This window comes from Ursus arctos, unplaced genomic scaffold (assembly GCF_023065955.2).
Source record: "Ursus arctos isolate Adak ecotype North America unplaced genomic scaffold, UrsArc2.0 scaffold_21, whole genome shotgun sequence".
NCBI classification, from domain to species: domain Eukaryota; kingdom Metazoa; phylum Chordata; class Mammalia; order Carnivora; family Ursidae; genus Ursus; species Ursus arctos.
The window spans coordinates 2,874,688-2,892,827 of record NW_026622886.1 but is presented as its reverse complement, the minus strand read 5'-3'; the positions used below and the strand labels follow the sequence as shown (position 1 = coordinate 2,892,827).

General features: G+C 55.4%; 1 protein-coding gene across 1 annotated transcript; it reads right to left on the bottom strand.

Annotated features, from left to right (window-relative positions):
* Positions 1-5,092: 5,092 nt before the first annotated feature.
* Positions 5,093-8,448, bottom strand: RPS19BP1 (ribosomal protein S19 binding protein 1). Its single transcript, XM_026479591.4, has 4 exons — positions 8,356-8,448; positions 8,061-8,189; positions 5,921-6,018; positions 5,093-5,569 (listed from the first exon to the last, which is right to left on the bottom strand). Exons 1-4 carry the CDS (start codon positions 8,405-8,407, stop codon positions 5,435-5,437), a joined length of 414 nt encoding a protein of 137 aa, XP_026335376.1. The 5' UTR covers positions 8,408-8,448; the 3' UTR covers positions 5,093-5,434.
* Between the last annotated feature and the right edge of the window lie 9,692 nt (positions 8,449-18,140).

The following is an 18,140-nucleotide window of genomic DNA, read 5'->3' as shown; positions in this document are numbered from 1 at the left end:
AAGATTTTAAGTGAACACATACAATGTGGGACTCAACCCCAAGATCAAGAGTCCAGCAGGTGCCCCCGCAAAATGCTTTTCCAAAGACTCCCCTCATGGCCATTTTACAGATGAGGGAACTAAAGCTTGGAGAGATTGAATAACCTGCCTGGGGGCCAAGTGGATTCAAACCCAGCCCGTCTGACTCAGGTGTGCACCTAGTGTGGCTGCAGAATTGCTTACAGGGAGGATTATAGGGGGACCCTGGACACATCAAAGCTGGGGGTTCAGAGAAGGCACATGCGGTTGCTCACGTGGTGTTACGGATCAGTCACAAATGTGGAGCTTTCGTAAGATCACTTCGATTCTCCACGCAGCTCACAGCTGGTGGTTTGGGTGAGGAGCTGGAGAGAGGGAGCCCATGGCCACTGCTGAAGGCCCGCACGTGAGCACAACTGCCATCTGTGATCCCTGCTCTATTCCTCACTTCAGTGTTGGGACCTTAAGAGTCTTTTTTTTTTTTTTTTTAATCCAAGATAGGAAATAAAAATCTACAACCACAAATGCTGCTTCCTTCTGCCCACCCCCAACAGTGTCATGCTTTGCACAACGGGCAACTGCCCGAGCCTGGGGCATGTGGGCTGGGGGCAGGAGGACATGGAGAGTTGAGAGGAGGTGAGAGAGACCACAGCCTCGGAAGTGACCCAGCCACTTTGATGCATCTAGTGCCAGTGGCCCTTGGGAGACAGTGGCCCTCTCCTCCATTTGACAGATGGGAAACCTTCCCCTGGGGTGCCCTGAGGGGCAGTGCCAGCTGGAGGCCCAAGGCCAGGATGCTGAGCTATGCCCCTTCCCAGGCCCCTGTGGCTAAGGACTCCCCAAACCCAAAAGGCAGGGATGGGATGGATAGCAAAGGTCCTTGTGGGCATGTAGGCTCAGACCACACTCAACCTTAACCCTCCTTCACTCTTCGCTGTGCTCTAGCCACGATGACCTTCCTGCAGTTCTCTGCTAAGCTCATTCCTGCCTCAGGGCCTTTGCACTTGTTCCCTCCGCCTGCAAGATTTTTCCAGGGCTGCTTTCCTCTCATGCAGGTCTCATATGTCACCCCAAAGGCCTTCCAAGATGACTCTGCTTCAGCTAACGTCCCAGCCCCTCTGCTTTACCGTTTTACTTTCTACATAACCTTATCTCTAGTTGAACCTATTTGCATATATGTTTGTTTTCTAGTTCCCATTCTCAATGACAATGTAAGGTCTTTGATGGCAGAGATCTTGCTGTCTTGTTCATTCCCATATTTCCAGGACCTACAACAGTGCCTGGCAAGTAGTAATTACAACTGACAGTTACTTAAGAGCTCTGAAGCATGGCTCTGAATTCTTTCTGGTTGTTGGCTCTTAATCCGCATTAGCCACGGTAAGGAGGGTCTTACGATTGCACCTTTTGTAACAAGGCAAGCCTGCAGGTGGACACTGGCCCAGGGACAGCTGTATAGACCATGACAGAGGCCTCGATCAGCCCCAGTGCTTGAGAGCCCCACACAGAGGGAGTGGAATGAGACTGAGGTCCAGCCCCACTGCTGTGGGGCCTGCTAGGCCTTGGTCAGCCCCAGGGCTGGGCTCTACCCCTGCTGCCCTGGGGGAGGGGCTGCTCCTGGTTTAGCGCCAAGCCCTCTGCTGCCCACACCTGGAGGCTGCGGCCGCTCTGCTCTCAGCACTGCGTGCCTCTTTTGCCCTGAGATCAGGAACAGGCCTTCGTGTTTCTGCAAGTATTCATGAACACCTGCTGTGGGCTAGACATTGTTCTGGGGCTGAGGATTCAGTGGTGAGGAAAACAGACAAAAATCTCTGCTCTCGTGCTGGCAAGGGAGACCGCCAACAAGGCATCTAGCGTGACACGGCAGTGGGCACGCTGACTGCTGCGGTGGGGGGGGGGTTGCCCAATTAAGACGGGTGTTTAGGGAGGCAGAGCCGGCAGGAGGCGAGGGAGTAAGCCTTCAGTGTCCGTGGCGGGGGTGGGCACATGTGGTCCAGGGCCTTGTTGCCTGTGATGGGACTTGGGGAGTCCCTGCAGCAGGAGTGATAGACTGGTTGCTATTTGAAAAGGGTTCCTCTCACAGCCTGTGACTGGCCGGGAGGCAGGGACAGAGGCCCGGGCTGGGCTCAGCACACGTAGTGAGGAGAGCTGGTCAGGAGGGCCTGGATAGATTCTAAAGGTCAAGCCAGCCCGGCTCCGATGGCGGGTGTGAGAGGGGAGACAGAATGGTGGCTGAGTAGCTGGAAGGATGGAATTTCCATTTCTTGAGATGGAGACAATCAGGCGAGGAGCAGGGTTTTCATTTCAACTCTCAGACGCTGGCCGAGGGCGTGTCTGGTCCTGGCAAATCTCTTCAACCCGCAGGTGGGGACGAAGGGGGCAGCGGACTGCAGCAGACTTCGAGGCCAGAGACCAGGAGGTCCAGCTGGAGACATGAAGCCCCCGTAGCGGCACCTGAGTGCGGGCACACCTGTGCCAGGCACCACGTGGTGAGGGGAAGGCAGCTCAGGGTCCAGCGGGGGGCCACAGGTGGGTGCTCACACCAAGTAGAAAGTGACAGCTCCAGGAGTCAGGACTGTGAAGCTGGGTGACCTCAGTGGAAGGAGCAGGGAAGGACTCTCGGGTAGGAGGTCACAGCAGGCTGCCTGGAGGAAAGGGTGCCTGTTCTGGGCTTCAAAGGATTGGGAGGCTGTGAATGTAGAGAGCATGGGGAGGTGTCCCCAAGAAAGCTGGCCCCGCAAACCAGCAAACTCACCAACAGGCACGTGCCATGAGTGCCACAGTCCTGTCTACCCATCCAAGAGGGCTCCCCGCCCCAGCTGTGCAATAGGAAGTCACCTATTGGGGACCCACCCAGCTCCTGCAGGAACTCAAGCCTCTGTCCACACAGACTCTGGTCAGGCCTGGTGGGCAGGCCCGTGGCTGCGCCCTAGCCAGGTGCCATGGGGCAGTCCTGCCCCACTCTTGCCCCGCCCCTTGGCCAACCCTTCCAGTCGTAAAGCACCAGGAAGTGCGAATGGCTCAAATGGCCCACGCCACTGGGGAAATCACAGGAGCCTTGGCTGGGCCCTCCCACTGGCCACCAGGTGAGTTCCTCCAGCTTTGCTCAGCGTGGTCCCAGTCTGTCAGCTGCCCCAAACCATGGCAGACGCAAGTGCTTCCAGGTGCCTTGTACTCACTCACAATGTCTCCATGGAGAAAGGCCTCTTCCTCCCGTCTTTTAGACCCGGCGTGAATGTGGCAACTCAGTGTCCTCTTATTTGAGCCCTGTCCCTTCCTTTCCCAGCTGGTCCATCAGTCACCAGGTCTTGGAGCTCATGGTCAGAACCCCCCATCCTTGACTTCTGCACACCCCTCCCCTAATGATGGCACCCCCCCCTCCTCTGGGGCCTCTACCAGCCTCTCCCGGGCCCTCTGCCACCTTCTAAGCCCTTGCACCCGAACTGTCCAGGGTGACTGTTTTCTCTTTTTTAAGACTTTATTTGAGAGAGCGAGCGAGAGAGCGAGCGAGAGAGCGAGAGCGAGCGAGCACACAAGCCGGTGGGGGGCGGGGTAGAGGGAGAGGGAGAAGCACACTCCCCACTGAGCAGGGAGCCCGACGCCAAATTTGATCCCAGGACCCTGAGATCATAACCTGAGCCAAAGCCAGACCCTTAACCAACTGAGCCCCTGTCCAGGGTGACCATTAAAAGTAGGTCCCAGAGTCCTACCCTGACCTACTGGACCAGCATCTGAGTGAGCACCAACTTTGGTCACTCAAGGGGAGCACGGACAGCCACCTTACTAGTGCCACACAGTACAAACGGAACGTTAAGAATTATTGGAAACCCACCAGCAGAGAAGTGGCAGAACCCTGCTCTCACACCTGCAAACTCCCTGCCCCGGAGCGGGGCCTGTCACTCTACACCTGGAAAGGGACACCTGTAGGTGATTGGGAACAGTAGGCGTGTCCTTGTCAGTGAGGGGCCCTGGAGCTCAAGGGCTGCTCAGTGCCGTTCCAGGACAGGGGAGCCGGCTTCTTGCTGAGCAGTGTGGATGAAGGGACGGAGCCTCCCAGCACATCCACGTTTGCCTCTCCCCCCTCAGCGGTCATGAAAGCTCAGCAGGCAGGAGCGAGAAAGTGAGAAATACCCTTTCCCTTCTTTGGAACAAGCCCATCTGAGGAAGGGGGGTCCGTAGGGGTTTGGAGTCACAGCCCCCTCCTCTCCTGCCCTGCTGGCCTCCTGGATGGATGGTCCGCTTCCTGCTGGGATGCAGGACACCTGCAGACAGGACGGGCTCCAAGTCTGCCTTAGCCAGGTCCACGATCACCTGCTGTCCCCACTAAGGATGGAAAGCTAGTTAACAACCAGGAGCAGACCCCCGGGGCAGTGTGTGGGGGTGTGGAACCTTCTCCGCTCTGGCCAGAAGGACCCACTGTGGGGTTGGCAGACTACAGCTCCCCAGCCGGCCCAGCCACACAGTGAGCAGAGAGTGGGATGGAGCTGCCCGAAGGCATCCAGGGCCCTCTTCTCCATGCAGAAGGGGCTCCTGGACTTCCAGAACTTGTCGTCTCCTCCACACTAAAGACCCATCCAGTCAGCACATGCGCTCACCCAGGCACTCGCTCACCGCGTACCCGTCCCTGGCACGTGCCTGCTGGAACGGGGCCAGCCTGCCCTCTCATGGTGGTGGAGCCCCGACCCCAGCCCCAGGCACAGATCTGAGCGTGATGCTGTTTCTTGAGGGCACCTCCTGAGTTGCTCCCCTACAAGAGCACAAGCCTTGGGTGGCAGGGCAGCCGCACCCTGCTTCCTGAACCCTGAGTCGGCCGCCCTGGAACAAAGCCCCAGCCGCAGTGGATACTACTCTGTCCCAAGGGCTGCCTTGTCAGCTGCGGCCAGCACGACCAGGGGAGGAGGGCTCCTCTAAGTCCATCAGTAGATGCTGGGTGCTCTCTAGGGGCTCAGCTGCCCTGGGGCTGGACAGGAGGACTTCTGACTCGGAGCCTGAGGAACCATAGGGGATGGCGAAAAGCCCGTTGGTGTCAGAGGAGACAGGAGACACCCCATAAAGCAGATCGGCAGCACACACACTGCTCTTGGGTCCACGTTTATTAGAACCTGGAAGCCGGCCCAGCAGCCTTCCTACTCCTAGGGGTGTGGCCCCGAGGGCCTAGTAACTGGCCTCTCCTAGCGAACAGCCCAGAGGCCCTACTTGGGCCAAAGCAAACAAAGCACTCAGAAATGTTTTCTAGCAGGTAGATGGCTCCTCCTGAGCCTGCAGATGTCAGCTCTGGTCCGAGTGCATATCCTCCCTTGGGGTTCCGGCTCCCCAGCTCCACACCAGCCACGCTGCCCTGGCTCCTGGAGCCACCAGAGGCTGTGAGGTCAGAGGAGACTGGGCCTCAGTGCCTTTCCCACTGTGTCTTCCTGGGAGCCTAGCTGCCGAAATATTCCTGCTGGAACTTCTGGAAGTCTTCCTCAGTGAACACAGTGCCCTCAGCCTTCTTCTTCTTCTTCGTCTTGGCTACAGGCCGGTCACAGGCCTTGCGGCCTCGGTTCTGGCGCACGATCTGGGGATGGGGTGTGTGTCAGGATCCCTGGGTGGTATCTTCTGGCACATGAGGGACTGCCCCTTGGGGCTGCACAACCTAGCAGACCTAAGTGCTACCCTCTCACAGCACCCTCGAGGTGTCCTGGGAGGCAGGGTATACCATTCCCACGCACAGAGGAACAAACCGAGGCGCACAAGGGTCACAGGGGAGTAAGGCCAGGCCCAGCTTCCCAACAGCCCTGCTCTGCTCTTCGCCTTCCAGAGGGGTGGCCCAACCTCTGTGCTTAGGGCAGAGACTCCCATGGGTCCCAGAAACAGCCCTGGCTCTCCCCACCCAGGTTCTGCCCCACAGCCCGCCCCTCGGACAAACCTGCCGGGTGACTGACTCTGCCACCGTGGTCCTCGCACTGGTCATAAACTTCAGGTTTACTCCCAGGTAGCCTCGATGCTCTCGCTTCTGGAACTCAGCTGTGGATGGCAAGCAGGGAGGCATCATTTCAAAGGGACTCCCTGGAAGCCTCTGGGTCCCCTCCCGACAGCTCTTTCCCAACCCCCCACCAGCCCTGCCAAAGGCCCTGTGTCCCCTGACTAGGTTAACTGCAGCACCCTGGGCTCTTTTCTGTCAAATCCACTCTCCATTCGATCCTACTGAAAGCATCCCCACCCCCCCACCCCAGCCCCCGGCTCCTCGATGCTCAAGCGACTTATGCAACAAGTCACAGTGTCTGACACTGTTCTAGATACAGGGCATACAACAGAAAACAGAGCAGACACTCCTGCCCCGTGGAGCTTACGTTCCAGAGCCAAGAAAAACATGGTAGACAAGGTAAATAGTATTTGAGAGAGTGATACGTTTTATGAAGAAAAATGAGAAATGAGGAACAGCAGGGACAGAGCTTGCCATTCTAAATAGGAGGGTCTAAGCAGGCTTCAGTGAGATGACGTCTCAGCAAACACTCCTGGGAGAGTGTGCGGCTATGGGGGGTGGGGGGGAGGGCATTCTGAGGAGAGGGAACAGCCAGTGCAAAGAACCTGATGAAGTGCGATTAATGTGTATGGAGAACAGAAAATGGCTAGAATGGGGAGGGGAGAGCAGTAGGACATGAAGATGGGGGGGGGCAGACCACGTGGCGCCTCAGTAGGTACCAAGTCTGACGGAAGCCACTGGAGGGGGTGGCGCCGGGAGAGACAGGTCCGACTTACTGCTTCACCGGAATCACTCCGGCTGCCGCGGTGAGAACAAGATTACCGGTGGGGCAGTGGAGGTTAAGAGGCTTTTGAAATAATCCAAGCAAGAGAGGGCATGGCTCACACGGAGGTGGCCAGAGCGTCCCCTCATCATCCGTCAGGTAGCATGATAGGGTGCGGGGACAAGGGCTGGGATGCGGGAAGTGACACCTGGCATCCTATGCCCGTTTCACACCAACATCACTGCTGCTTACACGCGTCTCCCTTTCCTGCCTCCTCACTGTTGCTCACACTGTCTCCTGCTTGGAATTCACAGTTCTTCCAACAAATACCTCAACACCTCTTATGTACCAGGCTCCAGGGTTCAAAGACACACGAGGAGCTCACCGAGCCCTGCCACATGTCAAAAGACCTCACCATCCAGCCCACACCTGTCCCTCCTCAAGTCTGTCCCTCCCGTTATGAGGTATCCTATTTTCCAAGATGCTCTGCTAGAAACTGGGCTCTTCTTGGTGTCTCCCTTTTCCTCCATCCTTGCAGCCAATTCACCACTGAAGCCCAGCAATGCTCCCTCTCCTCACCACATCCCCCCCTCCCCCGCACAGGTATCCCTGAACCATCGCTGCTGCCCAGGCCACAGGGCCTCCCACCCGAATGGAGTAGGTAAGAGCGAATCTCTGCAGACACACTGACCGGTTTCCACCTGTGCTATCGGGCCAGTGCCTGTTTCTGCATCTGATAAATGGGGGTCATAATAGTACCGACCTGACAGGGTCGTGTGAGGGACCAAAGGAGGGTACATTTATTTATACAGGGTTTCGAACAGCACCAGGCACGCAGAACATTCACGGCTTGTTAAGCGCTTCATCTCTGACTCCCGTCCACTATGTCACCTTTTCCAGGTATCTTTCTGGCCAATTCTCAAAGCAACGAACTTCTTCCTAACTCTGCACGAGCTATTTTCTCTAGAGCGCTCTTCCCCTGGCTCACTCTTCCTTAAAGTATGGGTTTAAATGTCGCTTTCGCAGAGCCGGCTGATTTGGCTTTTTACTCTAAGGTCCTCCCGGAGCACGCCCGTCTTACTCCACAGGCCTCATCACACTTGGCAATGACTCTCGACCTCCGAAACTCTCTGGTGCTTGTCTTCGCACTAGGGCAGCAGCCCATGAGGGCCGGGACGACGTGTTTCGTCCACCTCCGTACTCCCAGGACCCGGCTCTGCGCCTGGCGCACACCAGCTCTTCCAGAAATGCCCGGCCACCCTTTCAAGCTCAGCCTCCAGGGCCCCCTCCTCCAGTGTGCCGCCCCGTCCCCGAGCTCACCGAGCGCGTCCTTAGGCACCTTTCCCTTGGCCGAGTTCCGCAGTTTCTGGGCTTGGGTCGCCTTCGCCTTCCGGGTCCGCTTTGCCGGGGCCCCGCTCGGCTTGGCCTGGCCTGGTGCGGCCCGGGGGGCTGTAGGGTAAGAGAGAGAGGAGCGGACCCGGGTCGGAGAGCGCACAGGGTTTCCAACCCACCTGGGCCAAGCCTGGCTTGGATCGTCCCGTACCCTCTGGGCTCCTGCCCGCCGCCCCTGCCGTCCTCCGCCCGTGCTGCGCGTCCCCGGCCAGGCCCTCCTCACCCTCCGGCGCCCCCAGCAGCTCCAGGCCTCGCCGCAGCAAGGCGGCCGACATGACTGAGCTTAACTCCGCCCACACACTCACGCTACTTCCGCCTTGGCCGCTCTCGCCCGTCGTCTCGGCGGAAACCGGAGCGAGAGCAGAAGGTTCCGGAGTAAGCGGGCGGAAGTGCCTGCCTGCCTTAGGACGCATGCGTTTGGGGTCGCCACTTTACCACGGAGAGGAAATAGGGGCGGGAACTGGGGGCGGAGCCAACCTGCAGAAGGACGTATTTGTTATCCAATCCCAACCCAACCGGCCTCTTGCTCAAAGGCCCCTCCTTCTTCTAGAAGGCGTCCATAACGAGCCCTGGCTGGTTGGTGAACCGTCCGGAGTCCCGCAGCTCCGTAGTGGGCGAGGCCGGGGGCGGAGCGAAGTGTTCGTATTATCAATTTTTTCGAAAAATGGAAGTGTATAACCGGATTTTTTCACATACATCAACATATCGCACAGGTCGAGTATGGCATGAGAATCCAGCTGTCTTCCATTAAGTCAGACATGAAAGACATTTGCAAAAAATGCAAAACCGGATCAGTGTTTTCCCGCTATTTTGTTTTGTTTTGGAAACTACAGCTATTTTCATTTGAAATATTTAACATAGAGCAGGCAAAAAGAGCATGTATGACAACGTCACTGGGCTATAGGGTCCCCCACGGCCCTTTATTTATAACATGAAGTGGGTTTGCTATTGTTTTAAAAAATGAATTAATAAATGTATTAACTTACTACCTTTTAAAAATGAAAGATTCCTCAGTTTTAATTTCTAATATGGTAAATATCAGTAGGTATTTACACATGGTAGAGCTCTTTGGGATCCGGAACTTTTGTAAGAGTCTCAAGAGTTTCTTAGACCAGAAAGTTTGAGAACTTCTGGCCTAGAAATTGCTCTTCGTACAGTGGGGAAGAATCCTGCGTTGTTCACAGTTCCATCTGCAGCTAGCCCAGTACCTGGCATGCAGAAGGCACTCAATAGATGTGTGGTGAATGATGAGGGATATGATTTAGGGCCTTTGGTATGGCCTATGCTGTTGAGGGGGGCATGGCAATGACTCAGCTGGACATTCCTGGATGAACCTCACTGTCTAACCTCCATGAGCTAGTCCTGGGGGTAAAGAACATCTAAATAGACGTTAATCATAGCACAGGCTCTGTTAAAGTACTGTTTACATTTGTTAACTCATTTACCTCCCACCACCCCTAACTCTGAGGTAGGAGCAACTGTTCCCCTGTTTTACAGATGAGGAAACAGTGGCACAGAGCCAAGGAACCTGTCCAGGTCACACAAGTTGGTGCTGGGACTCAAGACACAGAGGCCGAGTGTGTGCGCGTGTGTGCTGTATCTTGCACCAGCCTCCCAGGAGAGAAGTGCGGCGGTGCTGGGTGGGGCCTGACAAGCCCACAGGATCAAGAGATCTCCGGAGAAGAGGAGCAGCTCATGTGGGTGGGGTGAGTCCCAGGAAGGAGGACCCCTTAGTGAAGGCACTTTCCCTGGGACAGGAGTGGCCCCAGAGGGGTGAGCAGGGAAGGGTGGGAGTTTTTTTTGTTGTTGTTTGTAAAGATTTTATTTATTTGAGAGAGAGAGAGAGAAGCGCTCCCGCAAGAGCAGGGTGAGAGGCAGAGGAAGGAGCAGACTCCCCGCTGAGCAGGGAGCCCAATGCGGGGCTTGATTCCAGGACTCAGGGGTCATGACGTGAGCCCAAAGCAGGGCTTAGCGAACGGAGCCACCCAGGCACTCCAGGGAAAGGTGCTCTAATTTGCATCCAGCTCCATGAATTTGCCTTAAGGACTGTTGGGGGTCATGCAATCCAGTTACATTGTCAGACATGCTCTTTTTCTCTGCTTCTAAAATAGTCAGATTTTCTCATGCTTATTGTTGATTGCCTTTCCCCCCACCCACACCCCACTGTAAGCTCTACAAGGGCAGGACTTTTGTTTTGTTCATAGTTGTATCTCTAGTTCCTGGAACATATAGTAAGCACTCCATAGATGTACGAATCAGATGGATGAAGGCGGAGTTTGGGATGACTGTGGGAGGCTAGGTAGAGAAGTACAGGTGATTGTAGGATGTGTGAGTATGTCTCTCAGGATGGCCAAGCACCAAGCTCTATCATATTCCCTTCCTCCTCCCGATCGGGGATGGTCAGCACACGGTCCCCAGGGTGGAGGAGTTCTTTGTATTCCAATGTCCCAGTGAACAGGGACGCCACGGGGGGGGGGGGGTGGATTGAGTTCCTGCAGCACCCTCAGCTCAACCCGTTGTTCAGCGGACTGTGGAGGGGCCAGGAGCCCTCTTCGGCCACTAGGTGGCGCTGCAGGACAGCTTTCTTGCGCCGCGCGCCTCCGCGATCCCCGTTGGGCTTTCGAGGTAGAAGTGTGGGGGGGTGGGGACACCCTACGGCCTCAGCTGGCTCTTTGCAGCCAGCACCGCGTGGCCCCGGCTTCCTGCCACCTCTGCCTTGCGGCCTTCCCAGACGGGGCTGGACACCCCTCGTGGGCCTGCTGAGGTCCAGCCACTAGGCTGGGCCGGGCAGTGGTGGGGGTCGCGCGGGGCGGGGGGAGGGGGGAGGAGGAGGAGGCTCCCCTTTGAAAAGGGGTGTAAATGGCAGCAGGTCGGCACTCACTGTGGGGAAGGCTTCAGTGACCCTAGGCATTCCCTTAACAGAGAGTGCCTCAGTTTCCCCATCTGTTAAATGGGGTTTAGCTCCCTAATACGGTGGGAGTGTGGAGCTGGTAAATTAATACCGGTGAAGCATCCAGAACAGGGACTGGAGGCTAAGAACCTAGCGACTATTTGCGGTGAATTATTACAGAGGTGCCCTCCCATTCTGGGCAGGAAGGAGGCACCCAGGAGGCCTTCCTATCCCCTATCACCTACTTACCCCATCCCTGTCTCCTTTCTGGCCTTCCTGGAACCAGCTTCATGTCACCAGGCTTCAGGGGGACCAAAGGCTCAGAGGGAGGTGAGGTGTTCTGCAAGGTCACACGGCATTTCAAGAGCAGAGGCAGGACTAGAACCGGGGTCCCTGAGTCCTGAGTAAGAGTGCTTTGACTACGTATGAGTGTGTGTGTGTGCAAGTGTGAGTGTGTGCTGGGGGGACACCTGGCATCCTGTGCTTTGCTTTTGCTTCTCTCTCTCCACCTTTTTTCTGTCTCTGTGTGTCTCTCTCCTTGTCCTTGTCTCTGGCTCTCGTCCTTCCCTCTGTGCCTCCGTCCTCCCTTCCCTGTCCCTGAGTCCTCTCTCCATCTCTCCCTCCCCCCCCCCCCCAGCCCCCAAGCTCCTGGCCTCTCTCCACCTTCAAATTGAAAACCCAAATTGGAATTTCCAATTGCCTTTTCTGAGTGGTGATTGCCAGTCTCTGCGTGTCCAGCCCTCCCTTGTCTGTGCCGGCCCTGAGTTATTGCCAAGTCCCCTCCCTCTCGCCTCCGCCTCTGACTCCTGCCCTCTGTGGCTTTGAAGTGTGTTTACCTGAGAGCTCCAGAAAGAATCCATTTCTGCCCTGTCTGGGTCTCAGCTGATGTGTGTGTGTGGGGGGGCGCTTCTTTCAGGCTCTCATCTCCCCCGTCCCTCTCGGGGTCTCTTGGGCTGTCTTTTCTAAAAGGTGATGGCTTGTGTCTCATATTTCGTTCCCTCCTGACCACGCTGTCACCAGGCAGTCACTCCTCAGTTTCTCAGGTCAAGGGCAGAGCTGGGGGAGGGAGCGTCCCCAGGTGCCCGAGGCTGACAGGTCTGCTCTAGGTCCCACAGACTGGGCTCACCCCTTCCTTCTGAGGCTGACAGGTCTGCTCTAGGTCCCACAGACTGGGCTCACCCCTTCCTCCTCTGGGCCTGTTTCCTCCTCTGCGAGTTGGGCTTGGAGATGTATTGTCCAGCCCTCCTCCCAGGGCTGAGGGCGGGGCGGGGCCAGAGCGTCTGCATTCCTGGGTCCTGAGGTCTCGGGGGGAGCTTGGGTTCTGGAGCCGGGCTATGCAGGTTGGAATTCTGGCTTTTCCACTCACTAGCTGTGTGACCTTGGGTAAGTCACATAACCTCTCTGTGCTTTGGTTTCCTCATCTGTGAGTTGAATGTAATAATAGTTCCTACCTCCCACGGAGGGTTGCCATGAGGATTGAGTGCAAAGAGCTTAGAAAGGAAAACTGGGCACAGAGTAAGTGCCATATGTTTGTAAATAAATGATGGCTGTAGGTGCCAGCAGTGTGTTTTGGGGACCTGTGCCCACGTCCGTGTGTATGACCTGCGCAGGTGTGTAGCCGCTGGACCTCCGTGCTGTTGTGAGCAGTACAGGGGGAGTCTGGGGCTACAGAGAGAAATGCTCAGGAGCCTGGAGTCGGCAGGTGTGCGTTCAAACGCAGCCTTTGCCACTTCTCAGCGTGTGGCCTGGGGAGGCTACATCATTTCTCTGAGCTTCGTGGGGTTTGTTGGGACTGGTGGTGCCTCTCTCCAGGTCTGTTGGAGGGTGCAGTGAGGGGCTGCGTGGAAAGCTCAGCGCTGGGCCGGACCCTTAATCATCTGTTCACTCAGCAAACACTGGCTGAGCGGTAAGCCCCAGGCGGTGTGCCGGGGGTGGGGGTGGGGTTCCAGGTGGAGGAGGGGCTGGGTGACCTCACACATTCCTGTTACACTCTTAGCAGATGCCCCCTGAGGGTCTGTGTTTATGAGCCCAGGGTTTTCAGGGTTCAGGCTGGTGGCCCAGACACAGGCTGGAGGGACAGCAGCCCCATCTGGGGAGTCCAGGCAGGGGTAGAGTGGCTTCTTTTCAACGATTTGAAAAGGTAAAATTGTTGACATGACCGATGTTAAGAACTTAGTAGGTACCCAGGAAGAATCTGCTGGAAATCCACCATGGAGATCAGAGGTCAGACAGCGAGTCTGGGTGGGGGTCAAAGGTCGGGTGTGTTGCCTATTAGGCTTGATCCTGACCCATCAACACAGCTCTGCCTCTAAGTTGCTCTGAAGGCTTGGTATGTCCTTCCCCACTTGGGCCTTAGTTCTAGGTAGGAGGATCTCCCAGCCCTGCCAGGTCCCCAGGGCCGCTGAGATGTCAAGAAGTTACAGGGAGAGGAAGGGTGAGCTTGGAAGACTCAGGGGAAGACTCGAGTGGTCTTCAGCAAGCCAACACCCCTTCCCTGGCCAGCTTGTACCCTGAGAACTCCCTAGCAGGGACGGAGTCAGATGGTGGGGGGTCCCAGAGGCGGAGTAGATGGAGCCCAGACTCTGGGAACTTGGCCTCACTGTGAGACCATGAATAAGTCCCTTCTCTCCTGGGAAAGGGGTGGAAACAGGCTCCAGGAGAGCCGAGGTAGTGAGTGTCAGGGCAGGGCTGGGCAGAGAGGGTTGCTTTCGGGCTCCCAAGGGGAAGGGCAGGGTTCTGTCCCTTCAAGCCTCAGCTTTTTAATTCTAATTACATCTCCATTAAAATGCAAATTCCCAACAAATGCAGGAATGGAGGCCCTGTTGTCATGGCAACTGGAGTCTGGGGGTGGGGAGTGGGGAACCGGTCTTCATCTCCAGATCCTTCCTGACCAAGCTGGGGGTCCCCCAACTCGCCCCGTCAAAATCAGTGCCTCACCCACAGCTTAGGGGTCTCCTACCCTGAGGCTGGGTCTTCAGGGAAGAGGAGCTGGGTAACTGCACAAATCATTTCCCCTTCTTGGCCTCAGTTTCCCCATCTGTGAACTGGGTATAACATTATAGGCTTCTCTTGTAGGGTCATCCTGGGAATTCACTGTGTAGCAGGGGTGGCTGGGTGGCTCAGTCGGTTGGGCATCTGCCTTCGGCTCAGGTCATGATCTCAGGGTCCTGGGATGGAGCCCCATGTGGGGCTCCCTGCTCAGCAAGGAGCCTACTTCTCCCTTTCCCTCTGTCACTCCCCCCTGCTTCTGCTCTCCTGTGCGCTCTCTGTGGCAAATAAATAAATAAAATCTTTAAAAAGTCACTGTGTAGGACATCAGGGAAGGGGGAGATGCTGTTTAGGGTACTTGATGAAGGTACCGGACCCTTCCCCGTGTGGCTCAAGGTGTGTCCTGTCCTGGAGTTCTGGCATCTGTTCCATCCGGGCTCAGGGAACCTAAAGATGGCCTGGGAGTGAACTTCAGGTGCCGGGTAGGCTCCATTCTTCAGGCTGAGGCGTCCCCGACACCAATCCTGTCGCCATTTGACTTTATGCTGTTCTTCTCTTGTGCAGGCGATAGGGATACCTAAAAACAGAGGGGTGTGTGTGGATCTTTCTGCCCTGATTGACTCTGAAAATAAGAGAGGATAAAGAAGGGAAAGGAGGGATGCCTGGGTGGCTCAGTCGGTTAAGTGTCTGCCTTCCGCTCAGGTCATGATCCCAAGGTCTCAGGATCCAGTCTGGAGGTGGGGCGGGCACCCTGCTCAGCTGGGTGTCTGCGTCTCCCTCTCCGTCTGCCAGCCCCTCTACCTGCTTGTGCTCTGTCTCTCTATCAAATAAATAAGTAAATAAAATCTTTTAAAAAAAAAAGGGAAGGGAAAAGAGAGTTGGCAAAAGAAGTAGGAAGGGTTGAATGTATGGAGGATGAAGTGATTTCTCTTTTTGCCTCTGCAGCTAAGAAGCTCGAACTGAAATGTAGGATTACTGTGTTACTGTGATAAATGCTATTGGTTACATTATTGTCTTACATTACTATATTATTCAACTGTAATAAATGGTTATTTTAACTTTCTAATACATTTAGTTCCCTTCTGTTCCCTAAATTATTTCTGATCTCTTATTTTACTTTTTAAGAAATCCTCTTTAGAAAAAGCTGGGAATGTAAATTATAAATTAACAATGTTGACAGAAAGAATGAGCATGGGTTGTTCTTTGCAAACCTTTCAGTCTCTAAACCTCTGGGTGATCGTGGCCTTGTGCTAAGTGCCAGGAGGGGACGGGTGGGGATGGTCGGGTGTGGCTGTGAAATGGGGCCGATGATTGATTTTGAGTTCTTCACAGGAGGCTGGGGATAATCCATCCCAGCAAGAGCAGGGGTGGGGTGAAGGGGATGGTCTTGGAGGGGCGGGTTATTGAACAAGGTGGGGGCTTAGTTCCCAGATGCGGCCAGAGAATGTGCATCAATTCTCTCACCACTCAAGACAGGGTAGTACTCTGTTTCCCCGTCTCCCCTCCCTCTGCCGCAGCAGCTTCCTTTGCTATTAGGCAGGGCCAGAACCAGCTCTCGCTGATGGAATGTTGGTGGAGGGGATGACGCCACTCTGGGCCTGGCTTGGCTCTTGAAAGCATCCCTTGCAATCTCCAGCTCATGTTTCTTGCTACCATGTCCCGGGTACAATGTGCGGTGGATGGCAGGCCACCATCCAGTGGGACTATGGCACACATAAGCGGTAAACTATTGTTCTGACAAAGCTCTGAGATTTCGGGATCTATTTGTTATGGCAGCGTTGTCTGTGGTATCCTGACTAGAACACCTACCAGTTCCCCTCCTGAGAGTCCCCCGGGACCTCCCAGGAGGTTGGGCTGGGGCTCTGGCATGATCTGTGTCATCCCTTGTTGATGTAGGAAAGATGTCGGGGTTTGGAGCCGATGGCCAAGAAAGAATTCTTGAGACGTCTTGGGTGTAAAAAGGTGGTTTTATTAAAGCATGGGGGCAGGACCCGCTGCCCTGCAGTTGTGAGGAGTGGCTGATTATTATATAGTTTCAAGTTGGGAGGGGCTTAGGGAGAGCATAAGTCTTTAAGGAATTTGGAAACAAGGTTTCCAGGACCTTGAGGGAGTTAGCTGTTTTTGGGAAAAGGTCATTTATTACTGTCTAATAAAACCTTAGTCATGAGACCCTTCAGATGTATATCAGTGGGTGTTATGTTTGGGGGATGATTGCCAACATGTATCTTGGGGTTTAGAGATAAAGGAAGTTTCCAAAGGAATTTTTCTATGTTAAAGTAGACTGACAGGATCCTGGGGGTCAGGCTAAGATTGCCTTTTGCCCTTCGCAAAGTATTAACATCGAGGCAGCTGAGTTCCTAGATGAAGGTCACTCCCTGTTTCAAGGACTTGTCAGTGGACTGTAGGGAGGAAGGAAATTTAATTTTTCTTTTGCCTTTATTTCCCACATCACTGTGAACGCCCCAGTCCCCTGAGGGTTCAGGCTTAAAGATTGCAGAGGACCATGGAGCCTCGGCCTTGGAGCCTCTGCTTCCCTGGCCAGGAGCTTGAGCCCTGTGGGTGTCCTGAGCCTCCAGCCAGGCTGCTGGGTCTTCCTCAACCACAGAGGAGGAAACCTGAGGGTCCCAAGATGGCTTGGGGGGCATAGAGAGGAACAAGGGTCAGAGGCGGGGGCTTTCATCCTGGTCCTGATGTCCAGAACAGTCAGCCCTCTTTGGGCCTCCTTTGTCAACCCAGAGAAAGCATGGAAAGGTCTGAATGTGTTCACCCCACACTGGTGGAGTTGAGGGTGCAGGGGACGGGGCTGGGCAGGTCGTGGGGACTTCTCTGGACCTCAGGGCCCCTAACTGGGTGTGTCCTGAGAGGCCACGTCTAGGTGAAGACCAGGAGTCAGGAGGCAGCCAGGGGGAAATCACAGGGTATCAGAGGAGGAAGCAGAGTTAGAGACTGCACTCAAGAGGGGCCAACTCCTTCCATCCCACCCTACCTGGTCCAACCCAGCCAATAGTCCCCGAGTCTCTGCTCTGTGCTCACCCTGTGCTGGTCTTTAGAGACACAGAAGAATTGTTCTGTCCCTACCGTCAAGGAGTCTGGTGGGAAGATTGGCCAACAGTACCCCTTGAGTTGGTGTGATGAGGGCTGGCAGGCAGGAGGGAGAGGAGGGCAGGGAGGAGGCCATCTGTTGGAGGCCTTATTTCTCTGAGGGTGAGACTGGCTATATATTTATAGAGTCCAGTGCAAAATAAAAATGGGGGGGCCCCTTGTTCCGAAGTTACTAAGACAGTGACAGCAGAGCATTAAACCAACCATGAGGCCTTTTGGTGTGTGTGTGTGTTTGGGGGGGTACCCTGTGTGACTGCACCGGTCACACCCCACTGATGCTGTCCTGCCCCGAGGCATGGGGAGCCTTGGGGTTTCAGCTTGGCTGCACATCCCCTACCCCACCCACCCCACCCCAGTTAACATGCTGCTGCCAGCACAGCCTGTGGGGCCACACAGTCTGCTTTAGAGCCGGCTGGGACCAGGGGCCAGAGACTTATGCTGCCTGTGCCTCAGTTTCCTCATCTAGAAAATGAAAAGGATAATAGCACCCGCCTTCAATGGTTGTTGTGAAGATTGTTGTGGGCTGATGCTCCTGTTCGGTCCTGTGTCTTGGGCCTGGGGCAGTAATCACTGCACAGGTGGGGGCTATTTAAATTATTGCCCCCCCCCCCCGCCCCTCCATGCTGCTCTTCTCCACAGAGCTTAGAGAGAGCGAGCACAAGCTGGAGCGGGGTGGGGGGGGGGGAGCAGAGAGAGAAGCAGACTCCCCACTGAGCAGGGAGCCCGACTAGGGACTTGATCCCAGGACCCCGAGATCATGACCTGAGCCACCCAGGCGTCCCTTACTTCTTATTCTTATTTATTGTCTGTCTTCTCAATCACAATATAAGGAGCGCAGGGCTTCCATATATCTTGTTCTCGCTGTAGCTGTGGAGCCTCCAGTGCTTTCTGGCACATAGTAGGTGCAGACAGATGTTTGTTGAGTGAATGAACGAATGTCAAGCCATTTGTGTAGGCAAATAATGATTGAGCCCCTACAAGGTGCCAAGGATCTTCAGGGATTTCAGCCTGAGTGAGGTTCGAGACAC